The sequence below is a fragment of the Triticum urartu genome, chromosome 2A, assembly GCF_056163025.1.
Source record: "Triticum urartu cultivar PI428250 chromosome 2A, HENAU_Tu73, whole genome shotgun sequence".
In the NCBI taxonomy this organism is placed as follows: Eukaryota; Viridiplantae; Streptophyta; class Magnoliopsida; order Poales; family Poaceae; genus Triticum; species Triticum urartu.
Window position 1 is genome coordinate 670,832,647 of NC_141874.1, and position 19,359 is coordinate 670,852,005.

General features: G+C 48.7%; 1 protein-coding gene across 1 annotated transcript; it reads right to left on the reverse strand.

Annotated features, from left to right (window-relative positions):
- Positions 1-3,607: 3,607 nt before the first annotated feature.
- Positions 3,608-5,798, reverse strand: LOC125538149 (protein NRT1/ PTR FAMILY 8.3-like). The gene is made up of 3 exons (XM_048701445.2): positions 5,610-5,798; positions 5,202-5,510; positions 3,608-5,095 (listed from the first exon to the last, which is right to left on the reverse strand). The coding sequence occupies exons 1-3, from the start codon at positions 5,652-5,654 to the stop codon at positions 3,734-3,736; spliced, it is 1,716 nt and encodes a 571-aa protein (XP_048557402.2). The 5' UTR covers positions 5,655-5,798; the 3' UTR covers positions 3,608-3,733.
- Between the last annotated feature and the right edge of the window lie 13,561 nt (positions 5,799-19,359).

Genomic DNA, 19,359 nt, shown 5'->3' on the forward strand with positions numbered 1-19,359 from the left:
CAACTCTCTCTTTTACCCGAACATGTTTTTTTGCCATGCCTTTTTTAATAGTGCTACACGGCAACTGCCTAGTATTAGTAGGTGGCAACTCCTAAAGTTTTGAAATCATGACAACCGCAGTAGACCAGATCACACATGGCCACAGCTGTAGTTGTCCAAAAAATGGCAATCTGAAACTTTGACCTGAGATGGCAAATGCAGTTGAGCAAACATGGCAACTGTAGTTGTCCGACATGGCAACTGCACTTAAACGAACATGGACGAGGGTCCGGCCCATGGCAACTGCGGGCGCGCGGTAAAGTGTTATGTGGGGCGTGCGGGACCACGAGTACGAGGCCTGACGTACCGAGTGTGTGGGCGTTATCTATTTCGCCCACACGCACGCGTGTAAGAGGGACCGGGAGGGAAAAAAGAGGTGTGTGGGCGCTAGTTGTTTTGCCCACACACAGGCGTGTGGGCTGTTCCTCTTATACACCACACAAAATGTGTGGGCAGCCCCTCTAACGCCCGAACGTGTGGCACTTATCGGCGTCCTTATATTTTATGAAGGACGCCGATAACTGCCACACATGTGGGCGTTAAGAAATCTGCCCACACGTTCTGTGTGGTGCCTAAGAGGACCAGCCCACATGTTTGTGTGTGGGCAAAACAATTAGCGCCCACATGCCTCTTTATTTTTCCTCCTGGTCCCTCTTACACGCGTGCGTGTGGGCGAAATTGATAACGCCCACACGCGTGCGTGTGGGTGAAATTGATAACGCCCACACGCTCGGTACGTCAGGCCTCGTACCTCGTGGTCCTGCACGCCCCACGTGACACGCGCACCCCGCAGTTGCCATGGGTCGGACCCTCGTCCATGTTCGTTTAAGTGCAGTTGCCATGTCGCTGAACTACGGTTGCCATGTCGGACAACTACAGTTGTCATGTTTGCTCAACTGCAGTTGCCATCTCAGGTCAAAATTCCAGATTGCCATTTTTTGGACAACTACAGTTGTTGCCATGTGTGGTATGGTCTACTGCAGTTGTCATGATTTCAAAACTTTAGGAGTTGCCACCTACTAACACTAGGCAGTTGCCATGTAGCGCTACAAAAAAAGGCATGGCAAAAAACATGTTCAGGTAAAAGAGAGAGTTGCCATGTGCTCACAAGCACGCTAGGGCAGTTGCCATTTAAAAAGAAAGAGTTGTCATCTGCTTACATGCACGCTAGGACAATTTGCCATGTACCGTGCAAAACATATGGCAACTGACATGTTCGGATAAAAAAAAGAGATAGTTGCCATCTGCTTGCAATCATACTAGGGCAGTTGTTATGTACACTGCAAAACGCATGGCAACTGACAGCTTGGGTGTGGGAGAGGAGGCGGGTGTATGGACGAGATGGCAAACGCCCATACACCAGCCCTTGTGCGTGACTGAATACTGGTGTGTGGACGGACTGCTAAACGCCCACACACACTGGCCCCTTTATGTGGTAAACGGATGTGTGGGCGACCTCTCTCACACACTACACGCGCGAGTTGTCCTACGTGGCATACAAAATCAGTTAATTCGTGCCAAGATTCGTATAGAAGTTACTGGACGGTGATGGAGGCGTGTGGACGAGTTGACGAACGCCCATGCATATGGGCGTTAACATTTTCGTTTATGAAATGATAACCTGCAAACTTCTTTGAAAATATTACTGTGTGTCGTGAGCAAAAGTTAGCTAGAGAGATTCAACTACTCCTGTATCTTTTGTATATTTAGGTTATTTCAGTTGATAAATTTGTGTTTGTTATCACTTCAAAATGTTCCTGAGACCCATGAATTGTCAAATATTTTTGGGAACCCTAATGGATGAATTACCCTCCAAACTATTGCTTGGTTGTCCAGGCGATTTTATACCTCTGTAGTTTTAAATAAATAAATAATCAAAGAAATTAATTAGCACAGATAGTGCTACATACTGAAAATCTACAAAAAAAAAATCACGCGAATGCAACCTTTTTTCTACTGTACAAAAAGATGTTAAAATATATTTACTCTTGACCTTTTCATTTCCCGTGAAGAAAATAGCCAGTTTCCAAAAAAGAATTTACATATCATATTTTGTGTATCCTTATGTGCATATGTAAAATTTTCTATATTCTTGGAACTCTGAATGTTAAATAAATTTCCAAAACCGTGCAAGATTCAAGGTTAAAAGATTTCAGAAAGTCCATAGTTTAATATTGCATGATTTCATAATTTAGACTTTAAATCGGTCGAAGCACTAGTTCCTGCTTAGGGTGAAAAAGAAACGGATGTTTCAGGTGTTTGGCCGAAAGCTTCTAGGTTAGACAAGCAAATGGGTATTCTTAATCCCAACATTTAGGATATGAGACAATATCTCGCACGTTGTTGTGGAAATATTTTGTAATATATTTTTAATAAGAATTGGCTGTGTGAACATCAATATTTGAAGTAATAATATGAAAACTAGAAATGAAAATACATATGGTTTATGGAGTTCAATTATTGTATAATATGAAAATCATAATAGAAGAGAAAAAATCGCATGCATGTGTTTCATGTTGATATGGCCTTTTCTTATAAATGGTTGCATGTTGTAGTGGGTCTTTTTTCATGTATGTTGAAAGTTGATGTCATATGCTTGTATGTTGAGAGAAATAGGTGAATGGGAGCTATCTATTTAGATATAGAACATGAGTGGCATCCAACTATTTTTAGTTTTTTTCTGACAAATTCGTTGTATATTTCATACTATGATATCCGAGACAAGTATCTTCCTAAGCCTATTGTATCTCAGTCCACCTCTCATGCATGCCTAGCATATATACGTATCGTATTGTATTTGAAATCTAGCTAGGGCATATATGAACCAACCACTCCATCTACCAACGTTTGCACATCATCAGGTGAAAAACATATACCTATGGTTGATCGATGCAATTTTAGGAGTCTTGTATTGGGGATATAGTAAGACATATTAGAATATATTTTTATTATCTACAAAATAGCTGGCTAAATATCCCTGACCGAGTATGTAACCCACCCCGAGAACTAGTACAACATACAATACATGGACGGCTTGTTTCAGCTCACATTGGCAAAAGACAGCAAACCAACCATCGGTTGGATGGTTAGGCGGACAGTGGTATTCTCAGCTCATCACGGTTCAAAACCTAGTGCTCGCATTATTTATGGATTTATTTCAGGATTTTCAGCAATGTGCTTTCAGTAAGTGGAGATGTTTCATTGACTATGAAGCGTCTTTGATGACTTCGTCAATCTTAAAATGATATGTCACCTCGGTCTCTCCTAGGTGCTCGGGTAGGGTGTGCGTATGTGTTCATTGAGATAAGTGTATGCGCGTAAATAAGAGTACCTATGTCTGTACTATGTTAAAAAAAGAATAGAAAATAAAATGAAGAAAACTATTCCCTCTCTTTCTAAATATATGACGTTGAATGCCATGATGTTCTGGCAGTTCAATTTGAACCGTCAAAATGTTTTATATTCAGGGACGGAGGGAGTACACACTATACAGACCCGGTTGCTGTTGTGTGTTGCCGTAATTACACCATACCAAACTAGTTCTAAAAATCTTTTATAACGCACTACCTAAAGAAAGAACCTTTTGAATTCTGCAACAAGAACAAAACAAATCTTTTGTACCACCGCACTGCGTGTTGCAGTGCGAAATCCGATGACCCCTTTATGTACGCCGACGAATAAGGAACGAACACGATCACGACACGACCGTCTTCACCTGGTAGTTCCTAGCGAAGGCGCTGTACACGACGAAGTTGAGCGTGCACAGCGCCGCCATGGTCCAGAAGAAGTAGTCGAGGTGCCCCTCGTTGAGGTTGTCCGATATCCACCCAGGCCGGCCGCCGGTGGCCGTGAGCGCGTCCACCACGGCGTAGATCAGCGAGCTCGCGTAGCTGCCCAGCGCCACGGTGAGCAGCGCGAAGGACGTGCACATGCTCTTCATCGACTCCGGCGCCTCGCTGTAGAAGAACTCCAGCTGCGCGATGTAGCAGAACACCTCCCCGCCGGCCAGCACGAAGTACTGCGGCATCTGCCACCCGATGCTGATCGACTCCCCGCTCCCGGCGGCCTCCAGCCTCCTCATCTCCACCAGTGCCGCCACGGCCATCGCGAACGCCATGAGCAGCCGCCCGGCGCCCATCCGCCGCAGCTGCGACGGCTCGCCGCTCGCTGGGGACAGTCTCCTGAGCGCCGGCACGATCACCGAGCCGTAGAGCAGCACCCACGCCAGGACGCAGATCACCTCGAAGGACACCATGGACGCGGCCGGGATGGTGAAGGACATGACCCGCATGTCCATGGCGCTGCCCTGCTGCACGAACGTGGTGTTGAGCTGCGCGTACGCCGCGGACAGCACGATGCTCGTCGCCCAGATCGGCAGCAGCCGCATCAGGATCTTGAGCTCCTCCACCTGCGTCACCGTGCACAGCCTCCACGAGCCCGCGGCCGCCGCCGCGGCGTCGACGTTCGTCACCTCCTCCAGGTCCGAGTCCGCGACCACGGCCGCCTTGTCGAGGAACGTGAACTCCTTGGTGTGCGCGATCCTGGGCTGGTCGATCTTGTCGCTGACCTCGTAGAGGACGGCGGCGTCGGCGGGGACGCGGAGGGTGACCTTCCTGCACGCGGCGACCAGGACCTGGCACAGGCTCTTGAACGGGCTGCCGGTCGGCATGCTGCGCTTGTACATGGGCGTGAAAAGCACGAAGCCGACGAAGGCGAGCGCGATGCAGGCCGTGGCGATGCCGAAGCCGAGGCCCCAGCTGACGTTCTGCTGGATCCACACGAGGAAGAGCCCGGACACGATCATGCCGAAGTCGACGCAGATGTAGAACCAGCTGAAGAATGCCATCTTCCGCTCCCGGTCCACGGCGTTGTCGTCGTCGAACTGCTCCGCGCCGAACGGCAGCAGCGCCGCGCGCACGCCGCCGCTGCCGAACGCCACGAGGTAGAGGCCGGAGAAGGCGACGGTGTGCGCGCCGAACATCGGGTGGCACGACGAGCCCAGCCCGCACAGCTCGGTGGTCGGCAGGAGCGCAGAGAAGGTGATGAGCATCATACCCTGGAGAGACCAAGCGCAGCAGCCAAGTTAGTTAAGCTCATGCATGGAGCATGGAGGAAGAAGCTGCCACGCCATGTCAAGGGTTATGGTTTGGGTGTGTGCTTACCAGAAGGTAGACGACGAGGGAGACGAGGATGGTGTTGTAGTTGCCCCAGAAGGTGTCGGCGAGGATGGCGCCGAGGACGGGCGTGAGGAAGCTGGTGCCGATCCAGGTGGTGACGTTGGAGGCGCTGGCGAGGCCGCTGCCGTGCAGGACACTCTCCAGGTACAGCACCAGGTTGGTGGCGACGCCGTTGAAGGCCGTGCTCTCGAGGCACTCGAACCCGAGGACCACCGCCGGCGCCCGGCTGCCGGTTTTCTTGCTCTCTATCAGCGGCACCCTGAGGCTTTCCTCGTCGATCTTTGAGCCCCGGCTCTGTAAAAAATTGTGCCGCAAGTTCGTTAGACATCTGAAATCAGGGGCACGTGGTTCGTTTATGACTGATGATCGATCGATCACGATCGGCGTGCGTACCTTTGGCAGCCGCGGCGAGCCCTGTCCTCTTTCCATGGCGTCCATTGCCGCACCGATATCAAGCTCCTGCTAAACCTCAGGATGAAGTGAATCGAACAAAATATGGCCACCGATATTAAGCTATAGCTAGCGCCTTGTGACTTTTTTGGCTCGGGTGAGAGCCTTGAAGGTGAGTTGGAAGCAAGAGGCAGAGCAACGGGGCTTATATATACGCAGGCGTGCACATTAGCCGACGACGCGAGGGAGAACGGGTCCCGGTGAGACGAAGCAGTGGGATCGCACGGCGACGAAAACGCGGCCCCGGCAAAGGATAAATGCATGAAATGGGCACATGCGTAATACTAGTCTTGTGCACGCAGAAGCACCATCGATGATCGATCGTGGTAGCAGGCGGTAGCTGTGGTCGTAGTGGTACTAGAATATGACCGGCCCGGCCCTGATGGACCTTGTGCTTTTGCCCGCTCACTGACGACGACGACACAGGAAGTTTCCCTGCTGCCGCTGTGTTTGCGTCTGCGCGACTCCAGGGATCGCCAACTTGTGAGACGGGAGGGGTTTTGCGTGCGATAATCCTAGCTTCACGAAAGCTTTTGCGTGGGGTCTGCACTTTTTTCAGGACGGGGAGCCGCCGTGGCAACTTTCCCGGGGGAACTTTACTGCGCCCAGCCCACTTGTGTATGTAAACGTGCTTGATATGCCTTGGCGCTAGCAAGGAAGGATCTGGCCCTGTTACTTTCACTCTCGGATAAGTATCCAGTTCATCCGCGGATAAGGCGGGGAGATAAGTATTTGGTGATCGGCACCAGTAGAGATGAAATGCTACATGCAGACTAAGTTCAGACTTTCAGCGCGGTACAACGAGGAAGGACGCACACCATCCAGAAAGACGTCGATCGGATATGCACCAGAGGACCGCCCCTGTGATTCCATGCACCTAGCGGGCTAGCGGCTACTAACTGTTACATCAGGGTGAGACAAAAGTGCATGCCTATGTTCTGCGCTTTTTCCATGACAGCGTGGCAAGTTTTCCATCGAGCTTTACTGCGCCGCGCCCGGTCCTCCTTCACAAACGTGCCCGGTTTACCTCGGTCCAGCTTTTGTCTCGTTCGATCACTCTCAGGAGAACATTCAGTCCACTCCTTCAATGCCATTGCCATGGAGGATTGCACTCCCTCCGACAGACGGAGTAAGTATCTCTTGGCAGATGGGTTGGTTACGGTCCAAGATTATGTAAGATGCCGGATTTACCAGTTCAACATTTTTTGTTACGTAGATGAGTTCAGAATTATAGTATGGTCAAACAAAGACGCACCCACCAAACATAAAATAAAAGTGCACTCACCTAGCCGCTACTTCCAGCTACATCAGCTGCTAAAGGATAGCGGTCAAAGCCCACTGCATTTCGTTCTTTCCCCGGCATTTACCATCTGTAAGAAACTATCCTGATTGCCGAGTCAGACGCCTTAGTTTACCACTGGAGTTCGCACTTTGCCTTTGCTTTGACATGTTCGTGCACTGTAACATCGAGAGCGCATCAAACTTACCGTGCGCCTGCATGAACTGTTGTTTCGTCCAGAGACGGCAACCCGCGACGTTGATATGCTTTTGCTTGGTCTTTGGGATTTGGGGTCGTAATCGACGCGATCCATGTCATGTTTTCCAGCAATAATATATCAGCACACGTCCTTACAGTAGTAGACTACTACTCCATTAGTGTACAAAACGTAGAGCAGTTCTTTCCGTGGATTGTTACGCCACTCTTGGCTGGATTTTTATCTGATCCTCTGATATGCATAATATACTACGGGTAGCTACGTACCTTCCTTCAACAACGTCCCTTCCTTCGTATATGCATTTCGTGAACGAAATAATTTATCTCCCAACAGAAGAATTACGCAATAATGCGTTTTTATCACGTGTAGTGTTCTTCCTCTTGCTGACTAAGAATATGGGATCAAACATAACTAACGTGTTCACTATTCCTTAGGCAACCCAAAACATATATTGGATCGGTCGATTTCCTCAACAATGCGCTGCGGAGCTCTGAGGCTGAGATGAGAATGGCGTGGCCGGCTGTGGCGCCCACGGTGAGGCCGAGTGTGGACCTCGCCAAAGATGGGGACAATGCGGCTGGCCATGGCGTCATCAGTAGAGGCGAGGAGGGGGGGGGGGGGGGGGGAGTGGGGAGCTCCTTTTTAGTTGGTGCGGGTGGGTGGGGTGGGGTGGGGTGGGGGGGAGTGGGGAGTTCCTTTTTAGTTGGTGCGGGTGAATGGGGGGTGAGGGCCTTTTGTTTTCACCTGTTTGTAGGTGGCGATCTCGTCAGAGGCAGAAATGGTGCGGCAAGCAACAACGGACTGCGATGTCGCTACCATCAGAGGAAGAAGATAAACATTGGATGAGAAGAAAACGGTTGGAGGAATAAAAAGAATACCTAACTGCTCATTTTTTTATCCAACGGCTAGGAGTCACTCATTTGAAAAATCAATTGACTGATATTTTTTCGGTTAACTGACTGATAAGTGGTCCCATAAACAAATGTTCATCTGAATTCGGCTTTTAGTAAAGTACTGGAGATTACATTCATAATGGAGTAAGTTGAGCGCAAATTCCCTTTCGAGGACAACAGTAGTGTTGGTCAACAATATTTGGACCAATACTTTGGCATTTAGCAAGGTAAAAATAGTGGGAAGTGTTGTCTCCAAAGTTCAAAAGGTGGGTAGAATATGCTTTCATCTGCAAGTTTGCTCTTATCATGTTTTTTATACACATGTTTGGTAAAGTGCTTCTTTAATATACTTCAATTACCAATGTCACCTAGCCCATCATACTGCATGGGAACGAACAACACATGTTTGTGATGCTTTTTACTATCGAACAAAAAATATAACCCACAAAGCGTGATGCCAGGTTTAACATATCTGGAAAGGCGAATGTGTTAGGTGTTGACTCACACAAGATGAGTAATTTCCCTATTGGACATAAATGCATCTTCAGACGCATGCATCAAAAGCCCTCCCCATTTGTCCAGGAATAACAGTCATTTTTGCATTTGCATGGATCATTGTGTGGACATTTGACATAGATTGCATGTACACACATACAACATTGTTTCACATAAAAATCATAGCACCTAATTCACATAAACATGGACCTAGGATAGCACATTGGTCTCGCATATAAATCATACAACATTGTTCATTGACAAACCAACCTAGGACATTCATTATAAACATACAATGGTAGTTTACCAGCGTCCAAAGTGAAGGTGGATGTTGTGCCTTGGATTGCAGCGGATTGTTGTTTAGCAAGGGGTTAGGGGGCTAGGCGGCTTAGTGTCTGGATGCCTCGATCCCCTCCTCGAGTTCCTTCGCGTTTCTTCCAGTGGTGGCAATGGGCATCCATCTTCTTGTAGTCAAGGACCGCTAGAGGATACTGTAGATGACTTGCTCCTCATCGGAGGAGGACACTGCGGCGTGCAAGATCAAAGCACAACACGAGCTAGATGTGTTGAGCAAGCCGGACGCGCCAACGAAGTTGGTTTTGCCGCACGAGCTCACCCCCTATCGCGATGGTGGGGATATTGCACGCGGTCAATCGCGTCCCTTGGCGTCGGGAATATTGCTAGGTGGAGGGCAAGCTCCTCATCGTCCTTCGCCTCGAGAAGCTCCCAACTCATGCTTTCCAACCCCTCCGTCAAAGGCGAAACACTGTGCTGATTGGATCAGCAGCTGGGACATCACTCGACTACTTGATCAACCGTCGAAGAAGTCTGAGTGCATGAGGAAGGAAGGCGTGTCGGACTAGTACACGTCAAATAGCCAAGTTGTCCATGATCGTGCCCGCCTCTCGGCCCGGCCCTGCTCCTCCGGGGTGCACCCCATGACAGTGGCAGAGGGTGGGTTGGACGGTGCTACGGTTGGGGGCGGAAGGTGGGTTGTATGGCACTAGGGTTTGGTGAAAAGGCAGAGCAAGCGCGGATAGAATGGAGCATGGGCTGGGGATAAGAAATTTTTAGGTGGAGCCCATGTGTTCAGTTTGGGTGACATAAGCGCAGCAGAGATCTTCCTTCATTTAAGAAGAAGCCACCGTAAAGAAGAGGAAACACAGCGTTTAAGGGATACCGACTCCCATTATTTTCTCCAGGCATGCTTTGGCTAAATCGACGGAGGCCTAGCTTATTATGTTTCGGGCGTTTAGCTAGCTTAGATAATAAAGAAATCTATCTCTAAAGCGAGATATTGCGAACAGTTTATCCCTTAGATTTTTTTCTTTGTGTCTCGACATATTCGGACTGTGCAGACAAACATATGGGGAGGAAAAAATGGGCTATGCATATGAGATGTCCTATATAAGGGCATATCCAATGGCAACCCGTAAATTTTCTCCCGCATCCATCCGTGAACAGGGGGACCAGTCCGCGGACACGGATGCGGGAGGCCGCCGTCCAACCGTAGTTGCATACATTTTGACTACAACTCGAACCAACCGGACGAAATTCGATCAAAAGGGCGGATTTCATATAAACACGTCCCAATTTCATATAAACATAACGAATTTCATTACATTTACATCAAAGCGGTGCTAGTCCAGCTCTGAAGTTATAATTAATACCTAATCTAAATGGTCGCCAGCGCCCGTTCCTCGTGTCCGGCTAATTAGCCCCGAGAACTAAAGCTTCATGGTCTCCAATTCCACCTCGGCGCTCTCCAATTCCGCCTCTGTAACCTCCGCCTCCGGTGGCCCGGGAAGTGAAGTTGTCCGCCTCCACATCGCCGCCAAGCAACTAATCGGCCCACGATATTGAGCCCACCAAGCTTGACGTCGACAGGAGGGGAAGAGCAGTGGCCTTCCTGGGACACAAGCGGCGGCGACCTACCGTGCACTACTCATCCTTGCTGTCGGTGGAGCCCGCGGACGTGCCGGCTTCGTGGTCATCGAGGCGGGGCACGGACTGGCGATGTCTTCCTCCTCGCCGTCGTTCTGGCCGAACACCGCGTCGCCCACATCGTCGTTCTCCTTGTAGGCAGGTGCCACCTCTGGCGGTACCGCCAGCGGGCGAGGCGGATCTCGCGGTAGGACTCGAGCAGCACCTCTTGCTCCGCCAGGTCCGCATCCGGGGCGACAGCCCTGCTGGTGGAGAGCTCCTCCTCCGCCTACACGTGCTCTTGCAGGAGGCAGTTGTTATAGGCGGCGGCCTGCGCCTCCTGGAACTGCTCCTCCCGCACCATGTTCATGTAATGGGCACGGGCCTCGCCGATGGTCATGGTGCAATGTACCGGCAAGGGTGGTGTGGAGGAGGAGGAGGGTGGCTCTGGTTTGTCGTCGGCAACGTCCTCCATTAGGACCTCGCCGTCCTCCGGTTGCCTGCCGGCCAGCTAGCCTGCAACAATGGCGGCAATCTTCTTCTTATTCGACGTCAGCCCGTCCCAAAGAGCTTTGTCGGGGATGAATCCACGGTAGGAGTGGTGCGGAGAGGGATCACAGGTGCATGACTGAGGCTATGGTCGGGGGAACGGTTTATATAGCAACGGTAGGCAGTAGAGGGACGGACGTGTGGCGCTGGAAGAGACGTCTTGGCAACCATGTGCCATCAATGTGGGCGATAGACGGACGGACGGGCGGCAGTCATGTCATTTGAACGCGCAGAAGTCGCCTGCGACGCTCTCTCGGTTGGCACGCCGCTTCAATGCTGGCGCCAATGAAAGGTCACGTCCGCTCTGGCCAGGCATGAATGCGGACGCTGATGCTCTGAAGCGGCGCTGACCGAAAACGCGTGGGAGGGGGAGGTTTTTTTTGGGAGGCAGGGCGGTCAGAAGAGGGCGTGAGACCGGTCCGGACTCTCGCAAAACCCCCATGGTTGTCTCCGATTTGTGAGAAACATAGTATCCAAACCGCGTCACGGACCTATACAGACCCGCGTTGGATGGCTTTAACTGTCCGGACAACGCGGTTCAGACGCATGTCGGAGGTTTGGGGGCGTTGGAGATACTCACGTAAAGAGACGACAACTTCGGTCTTGTTCAGTTGTTCTACGGGAGATGATGAAAGAAGCATCATGAGCGCATGAAAATCCGAAGCATCCTTGAATATGTTTGCACGTAGACCAGAGGCGACAGCGTTGTTACATAGTTGTTGAGAGGTTCAACGTACCCATAACAAGAGAGAATGTTTCAGCAGGACTGACGAAGATACCATCTGTTACTTGACTGAATAAACATGAGAGTGAATTCCGGTTTTTACCCCTTATTTTGAAAATTTTGACAGCATTTACCCCATCTAACGTGAATTCATCCGTTTTACCCTATTTAGCGAAATTGTTGCCACAATTTACCCTGTTTAATTTTTTTGTGTGTGTTATCATCAGCGGATTCCAATTATCTGGTCCAGCTAGCACGTCAGATTGACGGTTTTCTTCTTGCTGAACGTGTCCTTGTAGCTTCTCCCGACCAGTCCGGCCTGATATGAGCTCACCAGATCAGGTCGCTCATGTCCAATGCACAACGCTCGAGTTGGGCCGCACCATGTTGGCCTCCATTATTCACTGCACACATCACTCATATTAATTCCTTCCAATCACACACACAATCCTGCCCCAAACTACTGCCTCCTTTGCTAGGATGGGGCAGGATGACGTAGCCGACGAACGGCAGGCAATGGGTGGCAGCCGGTATATGACATGTCTTCTCCACTCCCATATGCATGACCGCATTCCCAGTTTCTCACCCTTGGTAGTTAGGTTTGAAGAAGTATTCTGATGAGATGACTGAACTTGATTAGCATGACATGTTACCATTGAATAAATTACAGGAGAAATTGTTAATGATATAATCTGAAATCATGTATGTTTTTCTTCAGTATTATCATATATAACCTTAAGTATGGATGATTCTGTGGATCAGATTAAAGTGATGTAAATATATGCATGACTTTGTGGATCAGATTAAAGTGGTGTAAATATACTGATATAATATGAAATCATGTATTTTCGAGCAAGCCTGGCGGGAGCGTGCAGCGGAAGCTTAGACGGGCGATGCATCAATTGGGGGTGAGCAACACAAGCGAGAAGCGACTCGAGGCGAGTGGCTGACTCGAGCGCTGTGTGTTGGACACGACATGAGCGGCCTTCATCGGGCCGGGCCAGTCAGGAGAAGCTGCGCGGCCCGGTTCAGCGGTGAGAAAAATAGCCAGGAAAAACTACTGATGTGGCATGCCAGCTGGACCAGACAATTGTGACACACAAATCAGAACGCTCACAAAATTTTAAACGGGGTAAATTATGGCAACAGTTTTGCTAAATGAGGTAAAACAGATGAAAACTTGCTAAATGGAGTAATTAGTGTCAAAAATGTCAAAATAGAGGGTAAAAGCCGGAATTCACTCTAAACATAACAACGACGGCTTCCCATCCCCGGTCCCTGTTCCATGCATGAGCAAACTACGTACAGAAGATGAAAATATATTCACCTACTTACTAGTTCGACATATTTTTATGCAACGTGATGACCAATTGGGTCTCGTTCTACGGAAAGAAAATCTGTTCAAAAGCCTCAACCGACACATGAACCTTTGTCTTGCTGAAGATGGCCGCATTCAGACTCAACTACACCACAAACCGAAACCTACCCCGAACTTATAGCCCGATGACGCTGACCGAGAAGATCTGAAGTTATTTTTAGATAATAAAGAAGATCTTGTGTTTGAATAACGTACAGGTTGCGAAACAAAAGAGGCAAAGGGGTCTGGCCTCAGGTACAGCTATTGTGGACAATTCCATGTGGCCCGGCTGCTCGCTGGCGTACTACGTGGAGACTGAAGAAAACCTACAACAGCTTCTTGTCGACCAAGCTAAAAAGTTTATCCTACGTGGAGACTGAAGACAACCTACAACAACCTCTATGCAGATGGTCTTTGCATACGCGGAGCGTGTGGAAGAGCATGTTCTTGATAGCCCATAAATATAGGGGATCGCGTCTTTGATAGTATTCGCGACAATCCCAACGCATCATAGATTCAAGAATTGTCGGGTCAGCAGTTTCGGATACAATCAAGGCCAAGGAGACCAAGAAAACACCACTACTATCTCTGCAGAGCGCAGCTGCAACTCCTCGATCACCAGCTCTAGAAAAAAAAGACCATTGGCATGGATCTTCACCAAACCTGCACCAGGTTATTCCATGCTTGCCTTGAATTGGAACCAGTCCATGTGGGTGCACCACCGGCTTTCACTGATCGTTGTAAGGCTTCCATCTCAGTAATGAAGCTAGTCACAAAGGAATGAGTAGCATGGGGGCTCTGTAGCACACGCCTTCATGGATAGCATTTTGTCTAACTCTCCATATTGACCATAGTGTGACAACCAGCTCTATAAGCTGCTTGTGTGGTAAGATCTCTATCATAGCTAGAATCCAGCCTTTAGCATTTGGCTTCCTCATGGTCTGAATACGATCAACCACCTCTCCATCAGCTAATGCCCAGACGCACCTTGACGTTGAGCACTCCAGGAGGGATTGCCGCTATGAATCCTGTGCACCGCATAGTTGACACTTGTCATCGTCTGCCATGTTTCCATGGTGGCGGACATCCTCTGTTGGGATAGAACAACTGGCCAGTCTCCAGAGGAAATTTTAGATTTTGCCAGGAACTTGAACCGACCATAGCGAAGTCCACGCCTTCACGTCTTCTTCGTAATTTGACCTTCCTGCATTGTTTGAGCCAGTCCCCTTTCCTTCTCTTCGTATCTACCAACATACGGTACGCCGACCTGACTGTGAAACTGCCATTTTTCTCATAATTCCAAGCCCAAGAATCCTCCATGTTCCTAGTACACAATGGAATACTCTGAATTGTATTACATTCGGTGCCAAAAATAACTTATTGTAACAGGTCATCTATCCACTTAGCGCTAGTGTGATATTTTAGTTCATTGATTGTAGTTGGGGGATTATTTGATAGACATGTTATCGGTCTCATCATCACCATGTTGGACAACCAGTTGTGCTCCCAAATCAACATGGAACGCCCATTCCCGATCCTCCCGATAAGACCTTGGCAAAGGGCATCCCTGCCATCTATAATTGCGTGCCACACCTGCGATGGCTTGGTCCCCAGTTTTGCCGATAGGATAGTCTCATTGGGGAAATAGATAGCTTTGAGGATTTAAGCACTTAACGATTGTAGATTCTGTAGTAGGCGACATGACTGTTTGGCAAGAAGAGCCAAGTTGAATAGCTCGAATCTCGAAACCCTAGACCTCCCATAAATTTGCCTGTAGAGGGAAAATAGGTGAGGCGGCACCTGAAGGACGGTGTAAATGGGCCAGCGCATTCACACAACCTCACTTGAGTTGAGTTTTTCTTTCTTTTTTTATTTAGCTTTCCTATTTTATTTTTCTCGGAAAAACAATTGTTGGATCTCGTTTATGGAGCTAAAAATATAAAAAATTATATTAAAAGAAATAAAACATATATATTTTTATAAAATGTTCAATGCTTATATAAGAAAATATGTCATTCAGAAAAAATAGTTCGCCGTTTATGAAAAATGTTCACTGTATATTTAAAAAAATACCATATAGTATAAAAATGTTCACCTGTATATTAGAACATGTTTATAGTATAGAAAATTATATAAAGAAAAAAACAGAGAAGAAAAACCAAGAATAAAATCCCAAATAAAAATAAAATAAATCCCGAAGGGAAAAAGGGAATGTTGAAAACATAATAGGGAAACGAAAAAACATCACAACAGAAAACAAACCGAAATCACTAATTAAGGAGTACTCGTTGAAAAGAACACTCCACTTTCTCATGTTGCGACAAGTGGCGTACATGCAGCGCGCCACTTGTCGCAACCGGGGAGTTTTCCCTTTTTTCGTAGATTCGTTTATTCAAAACGTTTTATTTTTTAAACCATGCGTCCAAATCTTGAACTGTTTTCATCATTGGATTTCTCGCGTCGAGATCTTCAAAACTAGATCACATGTTGATAGGTTTTGATGAACTTTTTTTAATGAAAAAAACCGGGTGAAAAAATCGAACCGGGAGCACGGTTTTTTCCCTTTTCGAAAGAGGCACGCCCGTGCCTCTCGTGAAATCACATCCGTGCCTCTTTGTGGAAGCAAAACCGTGACTCTCGTGGAAGGAAAAAAATAGAAAACACGTTTTTTTCGTTTCCGAGAGGCACGACCGTGACTCTCGCGAAAGCACAGCCGTGCCTCTCGTGAAAGCAAAACCGTGACTCTCGCGAAAAAAACAGAAAACACGTATTTTTTTCCCTTTCTAAGAGGCACGGCCGTGACTCTCACGAAAGCACAACCGTGCCTCTCGCAGAAGTAAAACCGTGACTCTCGCGAAAGAAAAAAAAACAGAAAACACATTTTGTTTTTCCCTTTCCGAGAGGCACGGCCGTGACTCGCGAAAGCACAACCGTGCCTCTCGCGAAAGCAAAACCGTGACTCTCGCGAAAGAAAAAAAAAGAAAACACCTTTTGTTTTTCCCTTTCCGAGAGGCAAGGCCGTGACTCTCGCAATAACACAACCGTGCCTCTCGCGGAAGCAAAACCGTGACTCTCGCGAAAGAAAAAAAACCAGAAAACACGTTTTTTTCGTTTCCGAAAGGCACGGCCGTGACTCTCACTAGAGCACAACCGTGCCTCTTTGCGAAAAAAACCGTGACTTTCGTGAAAGGAAAAAAAAGAAAACGTGTTTTTTTCATGTAAATTTTTTTTTGATCGAAAAGCTAAGAAAGACCGGGAGAAAACCAAAACGTCGAAAAAAGCAGAAAAAAAACCGTTTAAAAAGCCGAAAACGCGTGCAGAAAAATAAAAAAACAAAATCCGAAGGGAACGTCCAGAGCGCGACACGTGGCGAATGGCTGAGAGCGCGTCAAGTGGCGCTGATCGTTACGAGGCTCCCGAAGGAGGGCTCGTTAACTAGTTGCTCCCCAAACCGAAATCACTCACTAGGCCGGCCCAACTTGATTCCCACGCAGGCGTCATCTCGCCTATTTTCCGCTTGCAGGCGGCAAATAAGGACTTAAGCGCCGGCTGGCGCATCAGTGCTGGTGAGCCAGGTTAGCGAGCAGTGGCCCAAGCTAGCGCTCGCTCGCTCGCTCGAAGTTGGAGGAAAGGATTTCAGGTTAAAAAAAAGAACCTTTTTTATCCAGTTTTCTATAAATTAATACTTTTATAGTTTGAAAATGTGTCCCTATATTTTAAAATTTTCAATGAATTACGAAAAATGTTCGGATTTTTCTAAAAAAATATACTGAATTTATAAAACAGTATTTACAAACTTTAAAAATGTTGTAGAATTTTAATACAATTTTAAAATTGCTAGTTTGGAAAAATTCACGATTTTTTTTAAAATCGCAACTCTTTGACTAGTGATCGAATAATACAAATTTGGCAAATCCTCAGTCTGAAGTTAGAGCAAGCCTGGTAGAGTTTTACCGTAGGTATGACATGAAGATTACCTCAAGATAAATATGACCTAGAAGCTAATTGCATCGATTCGATGCCCAGGTGCATCTGCACCTGAGCGTGAACATTAAGTTCATTTAAAAATTGCAAAAAAAATGACTTTTTTGGTGTGAAATACTCTAATGCATGATGTGCTTTCAAAAGATCATGTTGTTTGGGCATTCGAGGAGGCCGTGGTGAAAAAGATAAAAAAATCATGTGCCTACAGAAAAATCATTTCTGCACGTCGGGGATGCCACGATGGCCTTCCGGGGACCCAACTGGCGGTGGCCTCCCAAGTTCTACTTCTCAATAATGGTGGCAGGCGCTGACGTGCTGGCCGCCACCTCGTTGATATCCACAAAGCTGGCTTCTTTTTTCGCCGGTAGTGCGAGGTACCGCGAACATTGACAGCAGATGGCACGGTCGCAAACACGGGATGAGTGGTACGACACGGCGCCGTCCACGGCAACCATGGTGCCATGCCGTTATGCTCCCCCGCATGCCGGCCTGGAGAAACTCACCACTCCTTGGCAAGCTGCTGAACCAACCGCTGGCTTGGAGCGGCCACGTCCGCGACCTGGCCTGCAGTGGCCTGGTAGAGAGTTGCCTGGCTCGTATCTAGTAGGCTCGGAAGGCCACCCAGTTGACTGGTATGCTGGAAAACTCCCTGCTCGCTGGATGCCATCACTAGTAGAAAAACGACTTTTAGTACCGGTTCGTAAGGACAACCGGTACTAAAGGGTGGGCACTAAAGGTCCCCCTTTAGTCCCGGTTCAGCACGAACCGGGACCAAAGGCCCACCACGTGGCACGAGGCGCGCCGTGGTCTTGGGAACCTTTAGTCCCGGTTGGTGGATTTTTCTGGGCCGGCGCGGTCTGCATACGACTAGAAACTCAACCTCTACTTGGGCCAGGATGCAGGCCCGTACGGCCCAGTAAGCCCCACAGGGCAGGAGACTTGCAATAGGCCCACAAAGGCCTGCTTAGAGAGGAGCTCGACACGGTAGCCGCGGTGGGGTTTATAAACCGGTGCGAGCTCCTCTCAACTAGTGAGGTGGGACTAAACATTATGCACTGCGGGTGACAGCGCACCACCTTTAATACCGGTTGGTGGCTTCAACCGGTACTAAAGGGGGGGAGGGGGTCTTTAGTACTGGTTGGAGTCACCAACCCGTACTAAAGGCCACCACCTTTAGTACCGATTGGAGCCACCAACCCGTACTAAAGGGGGGGGGGGGTCTTTAGTACCGGTTGGAGCCACCAACCTGTACTAAAGGCCACCACCTCTTTAGTACCGGTTTGTGTCACGAACCGGTACTAAAGGTTCGCCATGAACCGGTACTAATGAGCGCCGCCCGCCTAGCCGTTAGAACCGGCACTATTGGTCACATTAGTGCCGGCTCAAATACAAACCGGGACTAATGAGCTGAATATTTGACCTTTTTTCTACTAGTGCATGGGGAGTACGGAAAAAATGATGCAAGGAGATTTGGGGGGGGGTGCGATTTTTGCCTGATGTCCAGCATTATTTAAATAGCGGGCGTACGTAAGGAGCCAGCTTGCATTGTGTTTAATGTCGGCTGACTTGCGAACGGACGTTTGACCGGAATAGATTTCTCGGCACACGGGCGAGTTTAATGGAGGCAGGCGGGAACTCTGTAGCCGTTTGAATGTGGCGAGGAGACTTGTTCAGTCTGGCAGGCGGCACTCTCTCGGCCGATGCGCCGCTTCAAAGCTGACAATGAAAGGTCACTTTTGCTCTGGGCCGGCGTCAATGCGGAATGGCCATTGTACAACGACATTAATGCGGGTAGCCGGCGTTTGAAGGGAAACCACGCGGGCGAGCGAGGAAGGTTTTCGATGGGCAAGGGTTGCCACTTGTTAGATGCGGATGTGGCAACGGTTCGGACGCCCACAGAACACTCTCATATTATCTTCGATTTACCGGAAAAAGCACATCCAAGACGATCTGCGAACCGATGCAAGATCATGTTAAATGACAAAACACGTCTGAAGCTGTTCAAATAGCCAAATGGTTGCGGGTGGTACCGAGCCACCGCCTCCACCGTTTCGTCAGTGCTCCAACCGTTTCCACCGCACCCGCGTTTCCGCAATGCGCCTGCGCCGCCGCGACATGTCACGTCGTTGCGGGCTTTGTCTCGCCTCCACCCTCGTCACCACAACTGTCCGCGGCTCCGTCTCAGCCCGTCGCCACTGTGGCAGAAGCTAAATGGGCTGGGTCGTCGCCGCGGGATGGTGCACGTAAGCATGAGCGGTATATTCCGGCAAAC

Excerpts from the sequence above, each read along its gene's own strand:
- LOC125538149 (XM_048701445.2), bottom strand. The coding sequence starts at position 5,654 with ATGGACGCCATGGAAAGAGGACAGGGCTCGCCGCGGCTGCCAAAG. Across the intron at positions 5,511-5,609 it reads GCTCGCCGCGGCTGCCAAAG|AGCCGGGGCTCAAAGATCGA; the intron begins GTACGCACGCCG and ends AATTTTTTACAG. Across the intron at positions 5,096-5,201 it reads CCCTCGTCGTCTACCTTCTG|GGTATGATGCTCATCACCTT; the intron begins GTAAGCACACAC and ends TGGTCTCTCCAG.